This window comes from Notamacropus eugenii, chromosome 3 (assembly GCF_028372415.1).
Source record: "Notamacropus eugenii isolate mMacEug1 chromosome 3, mMacEug1.pri_v2, whole genome shotgun sequence".
NCBI lineage: Eukaryota > Metazoa > Chordata > Mammalia > Diprotodontia > Macropodidae > Notamacropus > Notamacropus eugenii.
In genome coordinates this window covers 179,128,009-179,152,617 of record NC_092874.1, presented here as the reverse complement: position 1 = coordinate 179,152,617, position 24,609 = coordinate 179,128,009, and the positions used below count along the sequence as shown (strand labels likewise).

Genomic DNA, 24,609 nt, shown 5'->3' with positions numbered 1-24,609 from the left:
ATGATACCAAGTTAGGCTCTCTAATCACTATATCATACTGCCTCTTATTTGTGTACAGCATGGTACAATACCTAGTGAGCCAACCTAAGAATCAGGATGGCCTGGGTTCCCAAGCTCTGACACACACTGGTGAGGTCATTTATCCCAGGGCAAGCCTTTTAACCTCTCAGTGCTCTAGCAACACCCTAAGACTGTAAGTAGCAGAGAAGGTGTTAATCTACATTGTTTGAGAAAGTCTCCTACCTAGACCAAAGTAACTACGTGTCCAGTTCCCATCCTACACTAATGCATATAAATATGCTTCTTTCAAGAAAATGTAAGCTTCTGGAGGGCAAGGACTGTTTCTTTTTGTCTCCCAAGTGTCTAACATAGTAACACATACTAAATAAAAACGAGTTGACTGATTAATATATAAATAATGAGTACTAGTGTTCCTTCTGGCAGTTCCATCTCAAACTTTTCAGTGACCCACCTCCAGAATCTTTCCACGTTGAAGACAGGGATGAACAAAACCTGAAATGACTGTAGAACAAAACAGATCCACTAAGATTCAACATGAAAATTTCTGGGTGACTTACTGCGATCATCTGAGCTACGTAACTTTCAGGTCCGGTGTATTCAGTCGGGTCTTTAACTTTCACCAGGACTATGAAGTACAAATAATGCCACATATTGTGTTCAGACTTAATGTGCTCCTCAAATGACACAGTTTTATTATCAAACTTGTCTCTCTCAAGTCCTGAAAAATGCACAAAACATAGAAAATATAATTTAAGAACATAGCTCTTATAAATAAAAAAACTGTGAGATACGCATATGCTTAATTACCCTAATTAAAAGCAATATAATCATTTTGTATTCACTCAGTACTTTAAGGTTTACAACTTTAGATTCAGTACTATAAATGACCTCCAAAGAAAAGAAACATTGATACTTATTGATCTTACAGCTGACTTTTTGTATGGGTTATCTTTTTATCGGCATATGTCATTTACTTACTAACAGCAAAATATTTTCAGAAAGTGTATATGCCACTTGGAGGTAATTTTTAAACTATGGTTATATAAAAGGTAGTACATTAGGGAAACAAGTCCAAAATAAAGATGCATCAATACTAGTGAACAATGTCATTTTATACAGGATTAGGAAAACTCATAATCTTCAGGTATTTCTGGTTTAGCTTCAAATTTGTTTTTCTGCCAGGTGACAAAAAATAGGTATCTAAGAGAGAAATGTAAACTATTTGTAGTTAGCAAAATGCAGTGAAATATATTGCAAAAATCTGGGCTTCGACTATAATAGAAATTAGAAATTTATTCAGCACATTGGAATATTATTCTCTTTCAATAAGAGTTGTACAATTTTCAGAGTACATTTTTAGATCCTGGAAGGACAGATGCTAAGAATAGAAACTAAATAGTAAAACTCCTTTTAAAAAGTTGAACATGGAAAGAAGTGATGGGAGCTGAAAAGAAAAATATATACAGAAAAAGACTAAATTTCCAAAGAAAACGGAATACTGAGATTCATTGTGGTTTTCAATTTGAATACTGGGGATACCTCCACACAGCTGATTGCCTTCTTCATTCTGCTCTTTAGTTTTCTACATAAACTCTAGAAAAATTACTGAGTTTCTATGGATTTCACTTCTCTTATTAGAAAAAAAGAGAATAAAACACTTCACAGTCATAGAGAAGGCTCATTAAATAATAAACAAACATCATTATAAAGATTGCTATAAAGATAACACTTCAGTTAAAGTCAATGAGCATTAATTAAGTGCCTACCATGAGAGGCAGCGTGGTACAACGGAGAGCTGGCCTTGGACTCAGAATGACCTGGTTACTTCACATCTACACGTATTTATATTGATGTTGTCTCTTCCATTAGAACGTAAGTTTCTTGAGGTAGGAGACTGTTTTTGCCTTTCTTTATGTTCTTGACATGTGGTAGGTACTTAACGAATGCTTGTTGATTGACTGCTCAGGTTCATGTCCCTCTTCTAATACATACTGACTGTGTAATCCTGAACAAGTCATTAACCCTCTCAATGTCCCAGGCAACTCTTTAAGTCTGGTTGCAAAGTGGTTATTAAATCTACATTGGTGAAATGAGCTTTCTCCCCAGGTAGTTCCCTAAACCAACTAAATCACAGATCTGGTGGGAGTGGGGGGTTGGGGAAGCACTGATGATACAAAGAAAAATGAAAGAGTACCTGCTCTCAAAGACTTTATATTGTATTAGATAACATAGCCAACTGAAGTCGGCTAAATATTTATTATGCACTTAACTATATACACTAGATGAAAGTCTTAATCAATGAAGACTAACTATCCCCTTAACTCATTAGCTTTCTTTGTATGGAAAACATCAAATGTGAATGGCTACTGCTAGAACACCTGATCACCTCACTGCCATGAATATTGTTACAGCAATTATCATTATGATGGAATTCCAGATCTATACATATAAATGATTTACTAATAACAAGAGTTAATATTTTTATAGCATTTAGTAGGTGCCAGGCACTATGCTAAAGCTTTACAATCATTATGTCATTTGATCCTCACAACAACCCCAGGAGGTAGGTACTGTTATCCCCATTTTACAGATGAAGAAACTAACACAGAGATAAAGCATCTTGCCCAGGGTTCCCCAGCTAATAAGTGTCCCAGGCCAGGTTTGAACTCTGGTCCTCCTGCCTCCAGGCCCAGCTCTCTATCCACTGTACCATCTAACTGCCTAAATTAATACAGCACAAAAATATGGCTTTCTTCTCATTTAAGTAACTATGTTTAGCAAATCTGTAGGCATGTGTACCGACCGGGGCTGAGACAGAGAAAAAGGGATTTTTGCTGGGATCCTACCTGCATATGATTAGTTAATCTCTGATAGGATAGATATCTGATGATGGTAAATCAGACAAAATCAAAAACCAACTACTTCTATAGGAGATAAATACAAAATAAATCACCTTTTTTGTGTTATCCAATTCATTGTTCTTATTACAGTCCTATAATACCTGGTGTACTGCACTTCCTTTCTTAGTGATCTCCAAACTCCAGTCATTTAGAAATAACATTCAGATCACAAACAAAACTACTTTCTATGCTCACTCCAACCACGTCACTGTTAGATAATTCTCTGAAGACTCCCGAGTCAAATGTGAACATATCATAATTGCCTTCAAATAAGCCAAACCCTATTTACTCTATCACTGTATGCACTACACCCTTTGCTAATTCTGAACTTTTGCTAATCATTATATGGGGGAACTTTTGTCTTCTTCTTTCTCATATTATATAACCTCTCTTTAAATTAACACTTCTACACCAGCTTTTCCTGGATGCTCTATGAATAATTCCATCCATTCTGTAACACATTTTCATAACTCTTAAGCCATTCCTAGCTCTGATACCATTCTTGTAATTGCTATGCTAGGAGAAGTCACAAATAAATAAAAAATTAGGAATATATCTACTGTACTTTTATACTATTTTAGAGCAAGCATGGAGTTATCTGGAGATATTTAACTGTACAAAACACTGCATTTACTCATACACACTTATATTGAGATGCTTTTCTCTCTTTTTTCTACTTTCAGAGTAAGGCCTTTTAAGCATAGGGACCCTGCCTAACATTTACTGCTTTTCGACACTTTAAGCATATATCCTTACATTTATTCACTTAACGAATATTTATTAAGATTTTTGTATGTGATACATTGTTCTGGACACTATAGGAGATCTTCAGTCCAGCATCCAGCCCCTCTCTGTACCTCTGGCCTCCAACCTATTTGACTACCAAGCTAGAGCAAGACCAAAGACTCAGTCCCACCCCCTTCCTCTCCAACTCCAACTCCCAAAGGGAGAATATAAAAATCATCATCATCACCATCATAGGACTTATACAGCTTTGTAAATTTTGTAAAGCACTTTACATTTTATCTCATTTGTTCCTCACCAACCTTAAGAGAGGTGCCATTAATATCACCATTTTATAGATGAGAAAACTGAGAATGTCAAAGGTCAACTACCTCCTATTTATTCTATATGTAGTTTGGACATGTTTGGTTTTTTGTTTTCTCCCTCATTAGATGGTGCTTTCCTTTGAAGGCAGGAACTACCTTTTTCCTCTTTTCATATTTCCAGCCCTTAGCAGAGCGCCTGGAACATCATATGCACTAACAATTGTTTGTTGAGTGACCAATTAACCACTTTTTCCTCTTGGATACTCTCTCTTCCCTGGGTTCCTGTGAAAAGTGATGTCTCCGGATTCTCCTACTATAAGTCTGATTAATATTTCCAGGATCACCTGTTGGATCATCATATATTTCATTCCCCCTATGCATACATATATTCCAGAGTTCTATTCTGGGCCATCTTCTCTAAGTGATTTTTTTCAGCTTAATATCAGTTCAACTATTGTCTCTATCAGATGACTCTTAGATTTGGATGTTGAGTCCTCATCTCCCTATCGACCTCTAGTCCTGAATCTCCAACTATCTCCAGGTGGGTATCACATTAAATTTCTCAAACTCAACAGGTCTAATCAGATCTCCTTATTACACACACACACACACACACACACACACACACACACACACACACACACACACACACACACACACACCTACCAATCTTCCTAATTTCCCTGTTTGTGTCTAGGGTACCATTGTTCCTCCAAACACCCTGATTCACAATCTAGGAATCAAACTTTACTCTTCCTTTTCCCTCATCCCTCATATCCAATCAGTTGCCAGATCTTGTAAATTCTGCCCCCATAATATCTCTTTTGCCTCCTTTCTATTCACACAACCCCCAACCTAATTCAAGCTTTTGTTATCATTCAACTGGACTATTATAATAATTGCTTAATTAATATTCCTGTACTCAGCCTCTCTTCTCTTCAATTTACCTCCCACAAAGCTGCCATAAAGCACAGTTTTTACAAGGTCACCCCCCCCCTTCTCAAAATATATTCATGGCTCCCTATTGTCTCTAGGATAAAACAGAGAATCTTCTGTTTGGTGTTTGAAGCCCTTTATAATCTGGCCCTTACCTTTCTTTACAGGCTTATAAATCATTGGCTCTTATGCATTCTACGTTCTTGCCAAACTGATCTACTTACTATTGCCTATACATGACACTCCATATCCCATCTTGGTGCCTGGAATACTCTCATTCTTCCCCTTTGCCTTATAGAAAGAACTTCGAGCTCCTTTCATGCAACATCCTACAAGAGGCCTGTCCTGATTCTTGCTGTTCTCCCCTCCTGACATTGCTTTGTTACCTATTTTGTATTTACTTATCTGTGCCCATGTTGTTTTCCTCCAGTAGAACATAATCTTTCTTAGGGCAGGGACTGGTTTCATTTTTGTAGTTTTACTCTAGTAGCTACCACATGTGCCTTGTACATGGTAGGTACATAGTAAATGTCTGTTGAGTTGAATTGAATCCAAACAGTAGCACATGTGTCCACATACTTGTAACATGTGTGCATAATTAATGTGTGCATGCATGATGCACTGTATATGCCTGTAGACATGTTTATACACTACAGGTACCCATTACCTGTGTATATAACCATGTATATGTTCATGCACATATATGTATGTGTATACATATATACACACATATGTCTATATCCATGAGGTTTATATTTAGATTTTTCCTTACATAGGAATCATAAGACTTCAGATCAGGACTAAAGGACTTTTGAGAGCTGAGTAAACTAAAGTACAGAGGTAAAGTGATTAACAGATAATCATACAAATGGCAAACAATAGAGTCCGGATTTAATCTATGATGTTTAACTACAAAATCACTGTCCTTTTCCTTAGATCACACTGCTTCAAAGAGTTCATGGAAGACATGGCAAGTTAGGACTTAGGTAGAATTTTGATAGGTTTGTAGACTGAGATTGAGATAAGGGAATTCTAAGCTAAAAGAATGGTATACAAAATGGCAAAGAGGTTATATAGATGAATTCTGAAGGAGAGGGTAGTATGTAGCAACAAAAATATTTTGAGGTAGTGGACAGGAAACTAAAGAGTTCATTTCCTTTATCTTCTTGGTTAAAAAAAAGTAAGGTTGTGGAAGGTATAAAGGGAATTAGGAACCTGAATAAAGTATTGTTGTTGATCATTTTTGTTCAACTCTTCGTGACCCCATTTGGAGTTTTCTTGGCAAAATTACTGGAATGTTTTGCCATTTCCTTCTCCAACTCATTTTATGCAAGAGGAAAGTGAGGCAAAGGGTTAAGTGACTTTCTCCAGGTCACACAGCTAAGTGTTGGGGGCCAGATTTGAACTCAGGAAGATGAGTCTTCCTGATTCCAAGTCCAGCTAGAAAAGGACTAAAATGTATGCTGGGGCAATGCGATAGGGATTAAATGAGGTGACTCAAAGAACTGCTGAGCAGCACTATAGGCCTAGGTGATATTATTCAATATGAATTTTTAGTGGATTCGTGGTTGGAGGGAAAGCCTTAGAACTGGGAAAATCTGGGTTCAACACATCTCTGATCTTGGTGGAGTGACCCTGATTATTAGATGGAGTTCACAGGCTCAGTCCCCATACCAACTGTCAAATTTTAACAACTTTCGTTAGCAGTTTTTGGCATCCTGGAATATAGGTAGTGAATGGCAGAGGAAACCACGACATCAAAGAATATCAAGGTTTGGTAAGGAATTCTAAAATGTTAGAGAACATTACTGAAATGTCTGGCCATAGGGTGCAGAATATGTAGGAAGGGAAGTAAAATTGATAGGGAAATGATTCACTGAGAGTATAGAGAGATGTCAATAAACTAATGGTCAAGATGAGAGGGTAGGGCAGGTTTAGTAGCAGTGAGGTTGTAAAGAAGGTGGAAAGTAAGTCAGGTAATGGTGAGAGACAGAGGTCCCTATATTTGAGATCTTGGAAATAAGTACCAGTAGAAACCAAATGTCATTTGGGGGGATTTAGATTTAACTGTAATGCTAACTAAATGTAAAATCACTCAAGTATTTAACTGACACATTAATACATTAAAACTTTTCAAACTTGTCTTTAATAAATTATACCCTGTAGTCAAAGAATCACCCAAATTGTACCATATTAACTACACTAATAGAGGGATGGGAGTTCATTCCTATTTATAGAATGTAAAAATTTCAGGCCTAGTTACCTAAATCCTGACAAGACTTGAGTGTAAAACCATTTTTTTCAAATCAGCATGATAAAAGATTATTACTCTATCCAGACTGTCTTGCTGAGTGGTTTCTTCATCTATTACTTTTGTATCTTGGAAACACATACCGCAGATGAAGCAGGTTGTCTTTAGAATTTCTTCCTTTTTCTGCTTTTCACTTCTGAGGTCAGCAAACGTATCAATGATCACACCAAAAATCAAGTTCAGAACAATAATGATGACAATGAAATAAAAAAGAAGGTCATAAACCACTCTAGCAGCAAACAAGGGTTCCTGAAATAAAGACGGTATTTTCACGGTAAGTGATTATCAGTCAAGCCAAGGTTTCAGGTTGTACATGAAATACATGGCACAGCTGGGGAAGGGGGGTCCTCAAAGAGGATGGAGAGTTTTCTAGATATCCATACATTGTTGCATTTTTTTTAACTTGTAGTTTTATTCCTTCCAATGAAGTGATTCTCTTTTTAAACACACAATTAGTCCCTGACTCTTTTACCACAGTGGTTATATCTTTTGCATTTGATGTTCACTTTGCAGAAATAAAATACGAAGGAGTTATCAGGTTCTAATGTCAGCATCCAGTGAATGAGCATTTCTCATTACTTTAAAAATGATCTTATTCCCTGTAAACCTCTAGATCAGAGACTGTTTTCTTGTCCTAATATTACACTGAAGGAATAACCTAGCTTAAGGCTTATTTCCAATAGGAGAGAAATTTTCCTCATTTCCAAATATATTCCCACCCCACACACAGTGTGCTATATCTATTAAAAGAGATTTTAAAAGACAGAGGGGGAACAAAACAATTATGCAAAACCAACACATCAACTGAGTGAGTCTTGACAATATTGGCAATATTTCATGACTCTAGCCCCAAACTTCTTGAAAGAATTAGATGGAACGAGTACATTTTCTCAACTTCTTTGGAGTTGAAAATCAAATGACATTGGAAAATTTTTTAAAGAATTATATAATAATTAAGTGAAATAAAGAACTACAAAATGCTAAAGCTTGAATATCTCTCAGAGATCATACAACTCACCCCCCACAGTTTAGACACAAGCAGTGTTGCATAATGGATACCAGATCTATTAAAGAACAAAAACTATCAGTCATAATTTCTAACATAATTTCTACAATATACAAATCTAACAAGAAAATATTTCTCAAATCCTACTTTAAAGCAATGAAAGAATCTTCTAGTTTTTAGAAGATCAATGTTTCATAACATCTTCCAGCAAAATTTTTTAAATTATCATATAAATTGGCTTCTAGTTGCTTTTCGGTAATAACTCAAATTTATGTACAGTTTAGGGTTTGCAAAGTAGCTCATTATAACATATGAGGTAGTTAGCACCGACATTTTCATCATCATCACTATTCTACCCACTTCACAGATTAAGAACCTGAGACTCAGATATTAATTGACTTACCCAGGGTCATATAGCTAGTAAGTGTCAGAGTGGAGATTTGAACCCAGGTCTTCAACCTGAAATATTACAGTGTTTTCCCCTTGTTTAAAGAAATCTAATACTGCATCTATACAAGCATTATAAGACTAAACTTCAGATTGAATCCAAGGATGGGAAACCTGCAGATGTGGCCTCTGACACAATGAAATCAGTTAGCTGATTTATGCAACATTGTTTTCATTCAATTGACCAGTTATTTTAATTACGTAAATTAACTGCTCATTTTATTGGTCATGTAGATAGACCTACTTCAAACATCTTTTATGAATCCATTCTATCCATTTTTTATAAAACAGTGAAAATATTTTCCCCTCGTAATGTTTCTATATAGTGACTGACTTCAGATGAAGAAAAAAAATACTGTTAAAGTCTTTTCTAGTATTATAGATGATGAGGTTCACAGGACTCACTTTGTACTTTACCATACACTTACATCTTTAGAAGGTTTTCTCAGAACATCTCCTACTCCACCACCGTTCCTCAGACCCTGGTTTAACACAGTAACAATGCACATCAGGAGTGTGTCACAGGTCCGTTCTATTCCATCTTCATCATCTTCCTCAACTACAAAAGCAAGTACATTAAACACCAAAAATAAAACATTTTCAATACATCATCTACATGTTTTGTATGAACTGCACTGCAGCATTTAAAATTTTAGTGGCACTGTTGTATTTTTAAGTCAGGTATATCACTAATTTTAGCTACAGTAGCAGACACTTTGCATATGGATCAACCAGGGCATACTAACTACTTGGCACATCTACAATATTTAATGGGCTTCCCACCCTTCTAGAGGAAATTCACAGCTGATAGAGAAAATAATGTAATAAAGTACATAATGCAAGTAGGCTAAGAATCAGATTATGTAATTAAGTGCTGACTGAGAGTGAATTCTCTCACATTGCTTGCTCGTTTGTATCTTTTTCTCTAATTGGCTGCATATCTTAGCTATTTGCCTTGCCATTTGGTTCTCAATTACCTGGCATTCAGTTTTGACTTTATAGTTCTTTGTCTGGCAGATGCTAGGTAGGTAGGTGGGGAAAAGAAAAACATATACCATGATAGGAAATATCACAAGACTCCAAAATTTCAAAAATGAGAACAGAAAAAAGTCATATACTTTATACTATATTTTATATGCTCATATAAAATGTGTGATGATTCCTGTTGATTTAGATTTAAGAATGAGTATCATGTATGAAAACTATTATTTACCTTATGAAATCAATAGAACAACAGTTAAGTAGTTATTTGAAATTATGTAGTAAGAGCCTCATGAGTTTAGAACAGGGCTTCTTACTCTGGGTCTGGTAATTTGTTTTTTAAAAAATGTTTTGATAACTATATTTCAGTACAATTGGTTTCTTTGTAATCCTATGTATTTTCTTTTACACATTTAAGAAAAATATTCTGAAAAGGTATCCATAGGCTTTACCAGACTGACAGAGGGTTCAAGGACCCCCATGGACACAAAACAAGTCAAGGATCCCTGCTCCACATAAACCATCATATCATCTGCATCCTCCTCATTTTCAATTCCAGACTCATTTCACTGTTCATACTAGAAATGTATTGATGTTCCTCTTTTGGGGCTATGTATACAACTATGTATCATAATATAGATAATTTTTCACCTGCTTGGCTTTTCAGGTGTAGAGTTAAGTCTAACTCTTTTGAATGATCATGTTTTTTATTTAAGATACTAACCAATGTCTTACAACTAAAAACTCAGCAAAATGACATCTTCAAAATAGGCGCATTTGGAGGATTTCACTTTCTACAGAGAACTTCTTCTATTTGGACTTGGATGGACAACCTTAATGTCCTTCATACACCTCCAGCACACATCTCCCAACTGTAGTGACCTCCTTCCCAAACCATCTTGTATTTAACGCCTCTGTATATATCTTTATTCATTCACTTTATACTTATACTGCATATATTTTATATTCACTAAGAATTGTTTTGTTGTTTGTACCTGTGCCCAATACCTAACACAATGCCTAGCATATTAAAAAAAAAAACTTGCTATTTCTATGCCTCATCAGATATTAGTAATCAGAGATCTTAGATGATTTTTGACATATCTATATTTCATATATAATATGTAAAACATATATACATATATATACACACACATTAATACTTTGTTGGAGGAACTTTTTTTCTTCTCCAAATTTATTAGTTTATTTATTTATTTTCAGTTTTCAACATTCATTTCCATAAGTTTTAAATTTTCTCCCCTTCTTCTCTCCCCCCTCCCCAAGATGGCAAGCAATCTTATATGGGCTCTACACATATATTCCTATTAAACACACTTTCGCGTTAGTGATGTTGCACAGAAGAATTATAATGAATGGGAGAAACCATGAGGAAAAACAAACCAAAACATAATAAAAGAGAAAAGAGCCTTCTTCATTCTGCATTCTAACGCCATAATTCTTTCTCTGGATATGGATGGCATTTTGTATCATGAGTCCTTTGGAAATGTTTTAGGTTCCTGCACTTCTGAGAAGGGCTAAGTCTATCAAAATCAGTCCTCGCACAGTGGCTGTTACTATGTATAATGTTCTCCTGTTTCTGCTCACTTCACTCAGCATCAGATCATGTAAGTCTTTCCAGGACGCTCTGAAGTCCTCCTGTTCCTCATATCTTATAGCACAATAGTATTCCATTACATTCATATACCACAACTTCTTCAGCCAATACCCAATTGATGGGCTCCCCCTCCATTTCCAGTTCTTGGCCACCACAAAAAAGAGCTGCTAAAAATAGTTTTGTACATGTGGATCCTTTTCCCATTTTTATGATCTCTTTGGGATACAGTGCTACAGGTATTGCTGGGTCAAAGGGTATGCACATTTTTAGAGCCCTCTGAGCATAGTTCCAATCTGTTCCCCCCGAATGGTTGGATCAGCTCACAGCTCCACCAACAATGAATTAGTGTTCCAACTCTCTCACATCTTCTCCAACATTTATCATCTTTCTGTTGTCATGATAGCTAATCTGATAGGTGTGATGTGGTACCTTAGAACTGTTTTGATTTGCATCTCTCTAATCAATAGTAATCTAGAGCATTTTGTCATGTGACTATAGATAGCTTTAATTTCTTCTGAAAACTGCTATCCTTTGACCATTTATCAATTGAGGAATGACTTGTTTTCTTGTAAATTTGACTCAATTCTCTATATATTTTAGAAATTAGGCCTTTATCTGAGACACTAGTTGTAAAATTTCTTTCCCAGTTTTGATTCCCTCCTAGTCTTCGTTGCATTGGCTTTGTTTGTACAAATATTTTTCAATTTAATGTAATCAAAATTATCCATTTTGCATTTCATAATTTTCTCTATCTCTTGTTTGGTCATAAATTCCTTTGGTCTCCATAAATCTGACAAATAAACTATTCCTTACTCCCCTAATTTTTGGTTATAGTATCAGTCTTTATACCTAGATCATGCACATATTTGGATTTTATTCAGGTATACAATGGCAGGCATTGGTCTATGCCCAATTTCTGCTATACTATTATCCAGTTTTCCCAGAAGTTTTTGTCAAATAGTGAGTTCTTATCCCAGAAGCTGGGGTCCTTGGGTTTATCAAACAGTAGACTGCTATAATCATTGACTGCTATGTCTTGTGTACCTAACCTATTCCACTGATCTCCCCCTGTCTTTCTTAGCCAGTACCAAGTGGTTTTGGTGATTGCTGCTTTATAATACAATTTAAGATCTGGTATGGCTAGGCCACCTTCCCCAGCCATTGGAGGAACTTTTAAAGGGATGTTTGGTTCTAGAAAATCAAATCCTTTTTTAAAAAATATTTTGTTTATATTCATGTATATTTCTACATATAACTCTCCTCTGTTCTCTATCCTCCATCCTCCACCCAGAGTTATCCCTTACAAAAAAAATAATAATTCTGTAAAATCAGCTAGCACATCAACCATATCTACAGTAAATGCAATATTTCACACTTATAAGTGTGAAAAGAAGAAAGAAGGTATACTTTCTCATTTCTTCTCTGGGTCTAAGCTTATTCATTATAGCACTCATTGTTGCTTTTAGGGTTTTTTTCCCACTTATATTGTTTTAGTCATTGCATATATTGTTTTCCTAGTTCTGCGTATTTCACTCTGCATCAATTAATATATCTTTCTATGCTTCTATGAATTTTTCATATTCACCATGACTTAAGGCACAGTAATATCTCATGACATTTATGTACCATAGTCTGTCTAGCTATTCCCCAATACACGGACACCTCCTTGTTTACAATTTTTTGCTACCATAAAAACATGCTGCTTGGAATATTTTACTATATATGGGACCTTTCTTTCTTTTCACCTTATTGGAATACAAACCTGGCAATGAGATTTCTGAGTCAAAATGTAAAGACATATTAGCCATTCTTTAAAAGAATAATTCCAAATTGCTTTCTAGAATGGCTGGATCAATTTAGAGTGCCATCAATAATACATTAATGAGCTTATATTTCCACAGAAAATCAAATGCTAAGAAACTTAAAAACATTTTTGTGGCAGCAAAAAAAAAAAAAGAAATCTCATTTATGTATCACCTGAACAAATTGTAGAATACAAATATAATTAAATATTATTGCATAATAAGAAATAATGAACAAGAAAAAGTCAAAAATGTGGGGAAGACTTGAACTCATTCAGACTGAAGTAAACAGGATCAAGATAACAACATGCATGATGATATAAAGGAGGAAAAACACTAAAAAACAAATGAGAATATCAATGCAATGACTAATCTTAATTAGGGGACTGTTACTTTCCTAATTCTTCATACTTCACTCTGCATCACTGTATATATCTTATCTCTCTTTAAATTCTTCATATTTATCATTTCTTTCATTCAGCATAACATTTCTTTCTTAGTAGAAAAGTACTGAACTACAGGTACAGAGTGAGACATGCACTGTGACACATTAAGGTATAAGTTTTTGTTTTACTGCAGTTCTCTCATACAAGGGAAGGTGCTTTGGGAGTAGGAGTTTTATTGGAAAGAGATAATATAAAAAACAAAAAGTACCAATAAATCATTTTTAAATGGGATCTCATATTCTCTATAATTTTGTCAGTTATGATGAGAAATATGTGGTATGCTAAAAATTTCTTCAGTGTCTCTTTGTTCCCTTACCTTCACAAACCTTCATTAAGGAAAACATTCTTAAATGTATAGAGCATTTTCATATAATTTGGTAGATAGGACAGTACATATATGGGATAAGTAGTTGCTAATATTTTCTTGATTACTGTGGTAGATTTTTTTTGGTAATAATTACATCTGAGATTTCTAGTCCTTGGTATTATATACTCTTTCAGATGCCCTGGAAACTGATTCCTCAATACCCCCATAATTGTATCATATTGATATACTCTAGGTGATCTTCCCAACAATCACTAAAAAAGCATTTACTTGATAGACTTACCTTATTAAGCACTTTCACAAAAACAAAAATAGTCCCAGTCTTCAAGGAACTTAAAGACTAGCGGAGGCAACATCAGGTACACATACATATGCAAAATCAATATGAGATAATTTTAGGGGAAAGGCACTAGCAACTGTGAGGGCAAGGAAAATATTCCTATAAATGGTATTTGAGTTGAGTTTTGAAGGAAACTTGGAATTTTAAGAGATGGAAGTGAGGAAAGAGTGCATTCCAAGGAAGGGGAGAGAGTGCAAAGACAAGAAAGGAAATGGGAGCCCTGTGAATGAGAAACAGTAAGAAGGACAATTTGAACTGACCCAGGGACCTTGGTCTCCAAGGGTGCATTGGTTACCCTTATTTGAATGCTCCTTATCAATGTGCTCAGAACTGACCATGTTTCAGGTGAAACTGTCTCAGTCAACCTTCACCTTATTTCAGATCCTATCACCTCTTGCCTGTATTACTGCCTTTATAATTGATCTCACTGCTTCAAGTCTTTGTGCCAATCTATTTTCCACAGAGCTGTCAAAATTTTCTTAAAATAGGTCTATGTCACCCCCTGCTCAATAAACTCCAGTGGTTCTCTTGTCTAGAGGAAAATAAAATTCCTTTGATATTCAAGGTTCTTTACAACCTGGCACACTCCTTCCTACTTTACCAGTAGTCTCATACTCTATTACTCTCTATGCTGGAAGCAATTCAGCAATTCTAACCAATTTGTTTGTGTTTTTTTGTTTTGTTTTGTTTTGCATACAACACTACATCTCCCATCTCTGTGCCTATGCACTGATTGTCCCTATGCCTGGAATGTTTTTCCTCTTCACCTCTGATGCTTGACATACCTGGTTACTTTCAAGATCAAGCTCAAATGCAGCTTTCTGTAGGGGTCTTCTTGGGACCCCCCGCCATTTGAGCCTTTCTATCTAAGTTTACATTCCTTCTACTTTGTATCATGTATGTATATATTGTTCCACCCCAACAAGATCCTTAAGGAGAGGGGCTGTTTTTGCCTTTCTCTGTATCCCCAATGCTTAGCAGTGCCTGGCACATAATAAACACATAATAAATGCCTGTTGATTTTTCAATTAATTGACTTGTTGTGCTCAGAGTGAAGAACAAGGAGTAATAATAGGTAGGACTAGCAAAGATGCGAATATAAGCTTGACATAAGCTTCTTAACAACTACAGCTATTCAAATGAAATAGACTGCCTTAGGAGGCAGTAGGCTGCCTCTTACTAGAGGATATGTTCAAATAAAGACTGGACGACTATCTGTTGGATGTACCGTAGTAGGGATTCCTTTTTGGGAAACGGGTTGGACTAGATGGCAGTTTATACCTCTTCCTAGCGTAAAATTCTATGGTTTTGTGATTCTTTATTCCTTATTGCAATTTATTTCCATCCTTTAAACTGTAGGTAATGGTGATTATTGATATTTTCTTCTTTTATTCATTTCCCATTATTAGCATAAATAGCTGATTTTAAAAGGTCAAGCTAGAATTGACTTTATTCACTATATTTATAGTTTTGCTCTTTTTTCTACTATAGTATTGATTTTGATCTTTGCTCTACCAAGTCAATTTATTCATCTTACTACACAAAAAATTGATTCAGAAATGATTAACACATCAGTATTCAGTTGGTTCTTATCAGTTAAAAATTAGTGAATTTCCCAAGTAAATTTCAATTGTGATGTCATTTGGTGCTTTACAAGTCTATTTCTTCCTGACTTTTCTCAAAGTATTTAGGATAAATAATCACAAGGCTTTTGTACAGTCTAGAAGTCTTTGACCTCTCTTTTTTCTTACTCCTTACTCATCTTTTCCAACATATCTTTTTGGTTTTCCAACTTTTGCACTGAAGCCGTTGGGCATTAAATTATATCATTACTTAATTTGGAGGGTCTTATCAAATATTCTATAGAAATTTTTGGCCCTTTATATATATATATGGGCACATAAGTGGGAAGTAATTTCATGGTAGTATTTTCATAAATGTTCATGACATGACGAAGTTCCCCATGAAATGATTTTTCTTTTTGCTTTTATATGCTTAAGGATACCAGCTACTCCAACTCTTTTATTCACATCTCCAAGGGGAAACTGTAAATTATAATGCCACTTAGCAGCAACACCATCATAAATTCTAATTTTATTTATAGTGACTATGTCAAGATTTATATAGGTATTTATCTAGCAATATATTGCATTCTTTTGTCACTGGACAAGGATGTCATATTTAAAGACCTAATAACTTAATGCTCATAGATGGTGCATAAAAACCATGATTTTTATTATCCTCCCTCTTCTTTTCTGCCACGGTCACTGCAAGAAGGTACAAGACAGAAAAGATTTGTTTTTTTCCATTTTGTTTCTTAGGTTGCCATAGCTAAAGATTTCATCATTAAATATCCACACTGCCAGTAGTAAGCCTCTTTGGACTTTATTAAGCTGGACACCATAAGTCTTTACTGGGTCCGTACATAATCTTAATGATATTTATTTATACATCCATCAAGGACATCCTTTATGAAAAAAGAGAAGAAAACTGTCACTCATTTGAAAATGATACTCTATATTACATTACATTTTACAGATTAACAAGTGACTAAAAAGTACAGAGAATATAAAATCTCACTGTGCCAACTGATATTGACTATTAAGAAGGCCTTTTATTTAGAAAAACATAATGTCGCTATAAAAGATCTTCTCCATCATGTCCCCCTTTAATAATTAAGTTGATAAAAGATTCTTTGATAGGGTACAAAATCTTTGGTAATTCTCTGTCAATAATTAAGCAAGGCATAAAATAAGGAAACATACTCAACAAATATGATTGCCACTCTCTTGGAGAATGTCTGGTGCAGTGTCAAAAATGGAAGTACACCTTACTATTACTGAATGTTCATTATTTGCACATTTCATTGTAATGATTGACTTGAAATTGGAATATTGTAAATCTCCTCAATGAGAATCAAAATCATTCAAAAGAGTTTCACCTTACTCTGAAGGGGGGAAACTATATGAATACCTATCGTTCAGACTATAATATACATTTAAAGAGCCTATATTGCTGATCCATGAATATAAATATCTTGGCCAGTTGTTGAAGATGAAAGTGACTGAGGTCAAAACTGAAAATGAGGAAGACACCTTGGTTAATCTGAAAAATTATGTAGTACCCTGAGTATCTCCCTGAAATGAACAAAATCATCTTTTTAGCACCAATATTCTTCCTATGACAATATATAGATGTGAATCATGGAATCCCACAGTATTCAAAGAAACAAAATTGAAGGGCACCAGGAAAGATGCACAGTGAGCTTAAACTGGTCATGGTATTATCAATGGAGGACTGTACAAAAGAAGTCATATAAAAGATAATATCAATAAATATATGAAAGTGGCTTGGTCACGTAGTATACACAAGGAATAATAGACTTCCTATATCCTCTGCTCGTACCCATATAACATCAAAAGACCTAGAGGAAAGCCTCCAGAAATCCTCCTATGTATGATTTAGAGAAGGACATGAATAAGAGCTGCACAGGATGAGATGGTATGGATGTTTTTCAAGATGTTCTCTAAGGAGTACCCACATGGATGAGATCCCTGGTAAACTAAGGTACTGAGTTACAGTTCAAAAGGGCATGTGGTAGTCATTGCCACACATATTCAAAGCACAGACATAATTGCCACCTACTAAGAGTGTCCTCAAATTAAATAGTTCAGGTTCCCTCATAATGGAAGTCAGTCCCATGTGATTTGATAATGTAGAAGGGGCTGAAAAAGAAAGAGATCTGGCATTTCAGTAGGAGTTAAGAGCCATTATAAAGAGAGGTCAGTTTGTCACATAGCAGTCATAGAATTAAGCAACCACAGAGTGAGAAAATTTTAAGAGGACTTGCCCTCTCTTGTTTTGTCTCTCTCCTTCTCCCTGGAAGCCAAGGGCAAAGGAACAGTAAGAAGGGGTTGGTCAAAACTGTTAAATATACAGAGATTAAAGAAGATGAGAACTGAGAAAAGACTCCTGTATTTGCTGCTTAAAAAGTCATTGATGACTATATTAATATAGTTATATTATAGACTATATTAATGCTAGTTACTATCATCATTAATAATAATAAAAGTTCATAATTAAAAAGAAGAAAAGATAGAAGGGAAAAGAGTTGACAAGCTTTTGGTTTTCTTTTTGTTTGCTCTGTTAGAAATAGGAAAACATGAACATATTTTTAGGAGAGGAAGGAAGGCAGTGGAGAGAAGCTCACTTGGGAAAAAATGCTGCAGGTGCTACAACCTCCACCTTCTCAGAAAAGACTTTGGTTACTGTTAATACAACTTTAAAAGAGAGAGAATAGAACCTTAACGAGTGATAATTTGCTGATATCTATGAAGCAGTCATTATGAGAAGAATTCTTGACACTTTAAATTGTCACCCTGAAAGATCTGAATTGTTAAACTATTTTAGAGGAGTCTACCACTAGCCAATTGTTTGTTGTGATTTTGGTTGAGGATTTTCTCACAACTGATAGACTGCTGAAATATTAATTTCTATTTGTGCATTCTTTATTACTATTAATAAATTATACAACTAGTAAAATTGATGTTTGTTTAAACAGATGAGGCCATCCTGAGATTGATGTTTGCAATTTGGAAAGTGATCTGGTGCTATTTGTGCTTTGGAAGAAGGCCCTATCAACTAGTCCAGTACTTGAAGAAGATCATCATTGGCGGGCGCTGGACTAGCCTACCAGAGTATGTGAACCTAGAGGGATGAGAATGAACAGTGTGGCACCAACAGGAAAATGAAAAGTTTCTTCAGCAGCCTCCAAAAATACTTCACATTATGAGGTCTTAAATATTAAGATCCAGAGAAAGTATAACAGTTGTTGTAAGTTATATTCCTGCTTCTTTAAGTCTGTTAAATGTGAGTTTGTGAATCTCTTACGTTAATTTCTTGGGTATCAGAGAAATAAACAGATGTCCTATACTTGGTTTACATTGCACATTTACATTGCACATTCCATTCCCTTTTGGGAAGACCCTAGATCTTTTTCCCTAATCTCTGGATTTAGGGAACTTAAACACTGGCCACCAAAAATAATGACATTCAATAAAAACCAATTCCATAAGTATGTGATTAGCTAACATAGTCAGATCTTAGGGAAGCTCAGAAAACAATTGTCCCTAACATACTATAACAGCATGAATGGAATTGTTAATTCCTTCTTTGGTGTCTAAAACTTTTGTTAGAAGCAATTCATCATAGAATTGATTAAAATCATTTATAACTACAAGAAAAGGAAATCACTGGACACCTGGTAGGAAATCAAAACGAATAATGGTGTTAATCTTAGATTTTTTTCTATTTTTTTCAATCTTTTCTATCAAAGCAAAACACCAAAATATTAATGCATTTTTGTGTTTCCTTCTCCTTTATACCCAATTTGTTTTCTAGGTGAAAATTATCTTGATGATGGCCAATTCTTTTACACTTTGAAAACTTCCTCAGAAGTAGACTTTGTTCTTTTTCCAGGAAAAAGTTTATTTTTCTTTTGTAGACAAGAAGATTGAACAATAGCATAAGACATCAAATTCAAGTTTTACTTCACAGATTGTTGTTGATTACAGAGCGAATTTTCTGACCATAAGCTTAACAAGTACCCACAGAAAAGATCCTTAGGAGCTGATGACTCAGTCTCCTTATCAGTACACGTTTGGACCTTTTTGGAGAGCCTGATTATTTATGTCTGTCTGTCTGTCTGTCTATCTCTCTGTCTGTCTGTCTGTCTGTCTCTCTCTCTCTCTCTCTCTCTCTCTCTCTCTCTCTCACGATTTTAGGATATGACTCTTCTGTCTACACAATAACAAATTAGGGTCTTCACAGTTGTTCACTAGGGTTTGTAAATTAAATTTTAATACTAATCTTATATAAAGACATTTCTGATGCAGAATGAGATATTTTCCAAAAGACTTTAGCTTTCATTGTGCTTTTAAAACAATGACAGATATTATAGATGGTAAAAACTAAATTAGGTCTATCTATTTATGAATTTCCACTAAAGTGAATTTTATTGACACCATCTTAAACATCAAAATGAACACAAGAGTAAAGTGATCCCCGGAACAACCAGCCACTAGTTCAAACTCTTCAATCTACTCCAGATGTTTGAAATGTCATAGCTACACAGGAAAGTCAATATCTTCATTCTTCTGTTTCTCTTGCTAGGGCATCTGTCCTTTTGAAGATGTGAGATTACTTATCTTGGAAGCCCTCTTCACTGGGGGAGTAAAATGTATGTGCTTTCATCACTAGGACATGAAGTGACTCAGAGTAGGGGAAGGGATATGTTCCTGGTACTCCTATTTGTTACTTATATTACATTTTTTTCCACAGAAAAATGAGCTATTAAGTTCTATAAGACTCTGAGTACTGTACTTTATGGTTATTATGGGTTAAAATACATTTTTCTAGACTGACCTGAGAGTATAATATTCATTTTAATAGTATGATATACATCATGTAATTTAAACCAAACATGATAAAATTGAAGCTTAGAAGGATTAAATTGTGTGTCCAAAATCATACATCTGTTTTCTGATAGAGGAATAGCTTGTGATTATGATATAAGTGAGACACAAGGGAATAGCAAGCTATAATGGTTGTTGTTGCTGGTGACCCATAGTGGCAATAAAACTATGCATTGCAATCCATTCTACACCAGCTGAAACCATGAGACCAAGTAAATATGCACAGGAATGCATTCTACTTTCAGTGAAGGAGCAATGGGAATCAGCTGAACTGTTCTGCTCCACCAGAATGGTGAACCCATGGCTGTTACTAAAGCTGTGATTTCCAAAGATACTCCTGTGTAAGATCCCATTGTTTGTCTCTGATACCTATAGCCCTGGTCTCTGTACATTTCTAATTATTAGAGCAAAAAAGATATTTTGAATTCTGTTAAATAAATAATGATAATAATATCTTACATTTGTCTTGCACCTTATAGTTTACAAAGCAGTTTCAGATAAATCAACTGATTTGATCATCAATATATATAAACAGGTATTTTATCAATTTTACAGAATGATTCATTGAGCCTTAGGGATAATCTTGATGGTTCCACAGCTAGTAAGTGGTTAAGTGGGCTGGATGGGAAATATTGAGGGGTGGGGAACATGGGGCCTCAAGGTCACGTGTGGCCCACTAGGTCCTCAGGTTGTGGCCTATTGACTGAGTTCAAATTTTACAGAACAAACCCTTTTATTATGTATTATGTATTATTATGTAAAACAAATTCAGAGATATCAAGTTCTTTTGTTGTACTAGTCCGCCCTTCTACTAACCTGTATTTGAAAACGGTATTGTGGGTGAGCAGTTCTCCTTAGTACATGATTCCATGATCGAACTTAGCATCATTGTAGGAACTTCAGTACTACCTGTCATAATAGAAAACAAACCGGTATAGAGACAAAAGTGACAAATGATATTTAACTCATATATGGATTATATTGGTGTATATCTAGAACAAATCTCATCATCTTTCCCTTCAAACCCATCACTCTTCTGAACCTCACTATTACTATTGAGAACACCATATTCTTCTGATTATCTAGATCATTCTCAGTATCATTCTCAACTTCTTACTCTCACTGATCTCATCTCACATATCCAATCGACAAGTTTTGTCATTTTGATCTTCAAACATCTTTCCATTAGTCCTCTTTTCTCCACTCACACAGTCCCCCCAGTCCCGGTTCAGGCATTCATCACCTCTCATTTGGACGATTGTAAAATCTTTCTAATTGTTCTCATTGCTTCAAGTCTCTATCAATTGCGATCCATTTTCTAACATGGATGTTGAAGTAATTTTCCTAAAGTATAGGTATAATGATTCAATTAGTCAAAAAGCATTTATTAATCACTTACTGTGTTCCAGATACTGTGCTAAGCACATTAAATTCCAGTGGCTCCCTATTACCTCCACAATCAAATATAAAGTGCTTTCTTTAGCATTCAAGCACTTCATACCATTGCCCCTTCCTACTTTTCTAACTTTCTTATACTTTACTCTTTTTCATATACTCTACCATCAAGCTAAACTGACTTGCTTATTGTTCTTCCCACATGAGACCCATTATCCATATTCCTGCCTTTGCTTCAGCTGTCTACCATACCTAGAATGCTTTCTTTCCTTACCTCTTCCTCTCAGAATCGCTGGCTTCCTTCAAAACTCAACCAATGCACCTTCTGCAGGAGACCTCTCTGAGTCCTCCTAGCTTCCAGAACCATCTACTCTAAGTTTACCATCCATTTACTTGGAATATGCATATGTATGCATATATATATGTATATATATATATACACATATATATACATATATATATGCATACACTTGTGTGTATGATATTATACATAGGATCCATACATAAGAAATTGACAAGTCAGTAAATAGGGATGATTTGGTCTTAATTTATGTTCATGGTTCTAATTTATTTTACTAATCTCATTCTATCACTTTCTTTTTGAAAATTATATCAAATAATAGTGGAAAAGGGGAAGGGGAGATCCTTACTTTACCTCTATATTTATTGGGAAAGTTTTTGGAATTTTCTCATTGGAAGTGATGCTAGCTTTGGGTATTACACACAAACACATATCCATACATGCATCTATACATTGATGTATAGTCTCTCTATATAAATACATATAGATATATACATACATCTATTAATTTATATGCTGTCTGCTCCCATTAGAATGCATTTAGAGTTAGGGTAGGTACTATGTTTTTATCTTTTGTTGTATTCTCAGTGCTTAGCATTATGTCTGGCACAATATAAATTCTTGATATTAATAAATGCCCATTAATTGATTGGTTGACTGATTGTTATAGTTTAAGAGCACAAAGCATTGGTCTAGTTGTCTATTTCTTAAAATTTATTTTAAAATGAAAGACAAATACAACTAACAAACTAAATGAATGAACAAATCTAACAAAAAAGGAAATCATTTAATATTTAATCTTAGAGGCAGAAGAGATCTCAGAAGCCACTGAGTACCCATGGAATCTCACTTACAAGATCCTAACTTTTAGCTGTATTTACTTTGAATGCTTCCAATGAGAGGGAATCAAAAACTTCATGAAATAACTGAATCCATTTTGAGGCAGTAGCTTTTATAATGTTTTTCCTTATATTTATGATTACTGTTATGTAGCATAATTTTAGTTTTGGAAGTGCTACTCTGCCTTTACTCTCACATTTGACATTCTAGACTTTTTGTTCCTCTAAATGAATTTGTTATTTTATCTAATTCTATAAAACATGTTCATGGTTGTCTGATTTGAATAATATTAAATCTGTAAATCAATTTGAACACTATAATTTTCATTATAATTACATGGTCCATCCATGACTAATGAATACCCAACCAAATATTTAAGTTCATCTTTATTTCTTTAGAGTGTTTTATAATTGTTGTTGTTGAGTCATTTCAATAATGTCCAACTCTTTGTGATCTCATTTGAGGTTTGCTTCACCAAGATCCTGGAGAGGTTTGTCATTTCCTTCTCCAGCTCATTTCATAGATGAGGAAACTAAAATAAACAGGTTTAAATAACTTGCCCAGAGCTACATAGCTAGTCAGGGACCAGATTTGAACTCAGGAAGAAGAGTCTTACTGACTTCAGACTTGGAACTCTATCCACTGAGCCATCTAGCTGCCTTGTGAAATATAGCATCAATTATTTTTTTAAAGTTTGGTTGTATCCACCTTTAAATTGAGGTTATGTCTTCCCTACATTAATGCAAAATCTGCCTCCTTATAACTTTCTTATATTCGTATTGGTCCTAATTATGCTTTCTAGAGAATGAATCTATACACTTGCTCACATGAAAACCAGTCCTTCAAATATTTCATATACCTTTTAAATCCTCTATTCTCCAGATTAACCAACTTCAACTATTCTTTACAAGATAACAGTTCTAAACTCCCTGGTTACTGTTCTGAGGAGGTCCAATTTGTTAAAGTTCCTTATAAAATGTAATGATTAGAACTAAATGAAATAGTCCAGATAATCATTAAAAAGTATAATTGGACTGTTTTTCCCCTTTCTCCCCTGAAACATGTGTAATAATGCAGTCTGAGATCTAATTGTTATTATTTTGATAATCATATTGAGTTTAAAGGCAACTAGTGCAACTGTTACTGTTTAGTCTTCCTTCATGTGAGTTACTACCAAACCAGGGTTTTCTCCATCTATATGTAAAGCAATAAGAATTATTGTACTCAGAATAAAAGTCAGGAAAGATGGAAGGAGGGCAAGGGTTTCAAAACAGAATCCTACGGCGCTGACATAAAAATTCAGGCATGGAGGAGCTTATCCTCAAAGATTATTGTGTAGCTTTTATTCCCATCCATGAAGCATTTTTTTCTTTTTAACAGTATTTTGTTTATTTCCAATTACATGTCAAGACAATTTTTAA

The 24,609-nt window shown here is 34.8% G+C and overlaps 1 protein-coding gene across 2 annotated transcripts in view; it reads right to left on the bottom strand.

Annotated features, from left to right (window-relative positions):
• The window catches only part of ITPR2 (inositol 1,4,5-trisphosphate receptor type 2), a 510,130-nt gene that overhangs the window by 52,355 nt on the left and 433,166 nt on the right, over nt 1-24,609 (bottom strand). For both annotated transcript variants that reach the window (XM_072653450.1, XM_072653451.1), the window contains 4 exons: nt 21,469-21,561; nt 9,099-9,229; nt 7,301-7,466; nt 579-739 (listed from right to left, as the gene is read on the bottom strand). In XM_072653450.1, the coding sequence (XP_072509551.1) occupies nt 579-739; nt 7,301-7,466; nt 9,099-9,229; nt 21,469-21,561 (551 nt within the window). The remainder of the gene's footprint in view (nt 1-578; nt 740-7,300; nt 7,467-9,098; nt 9,230-21,468; nt 21,562-24,609) is intronic.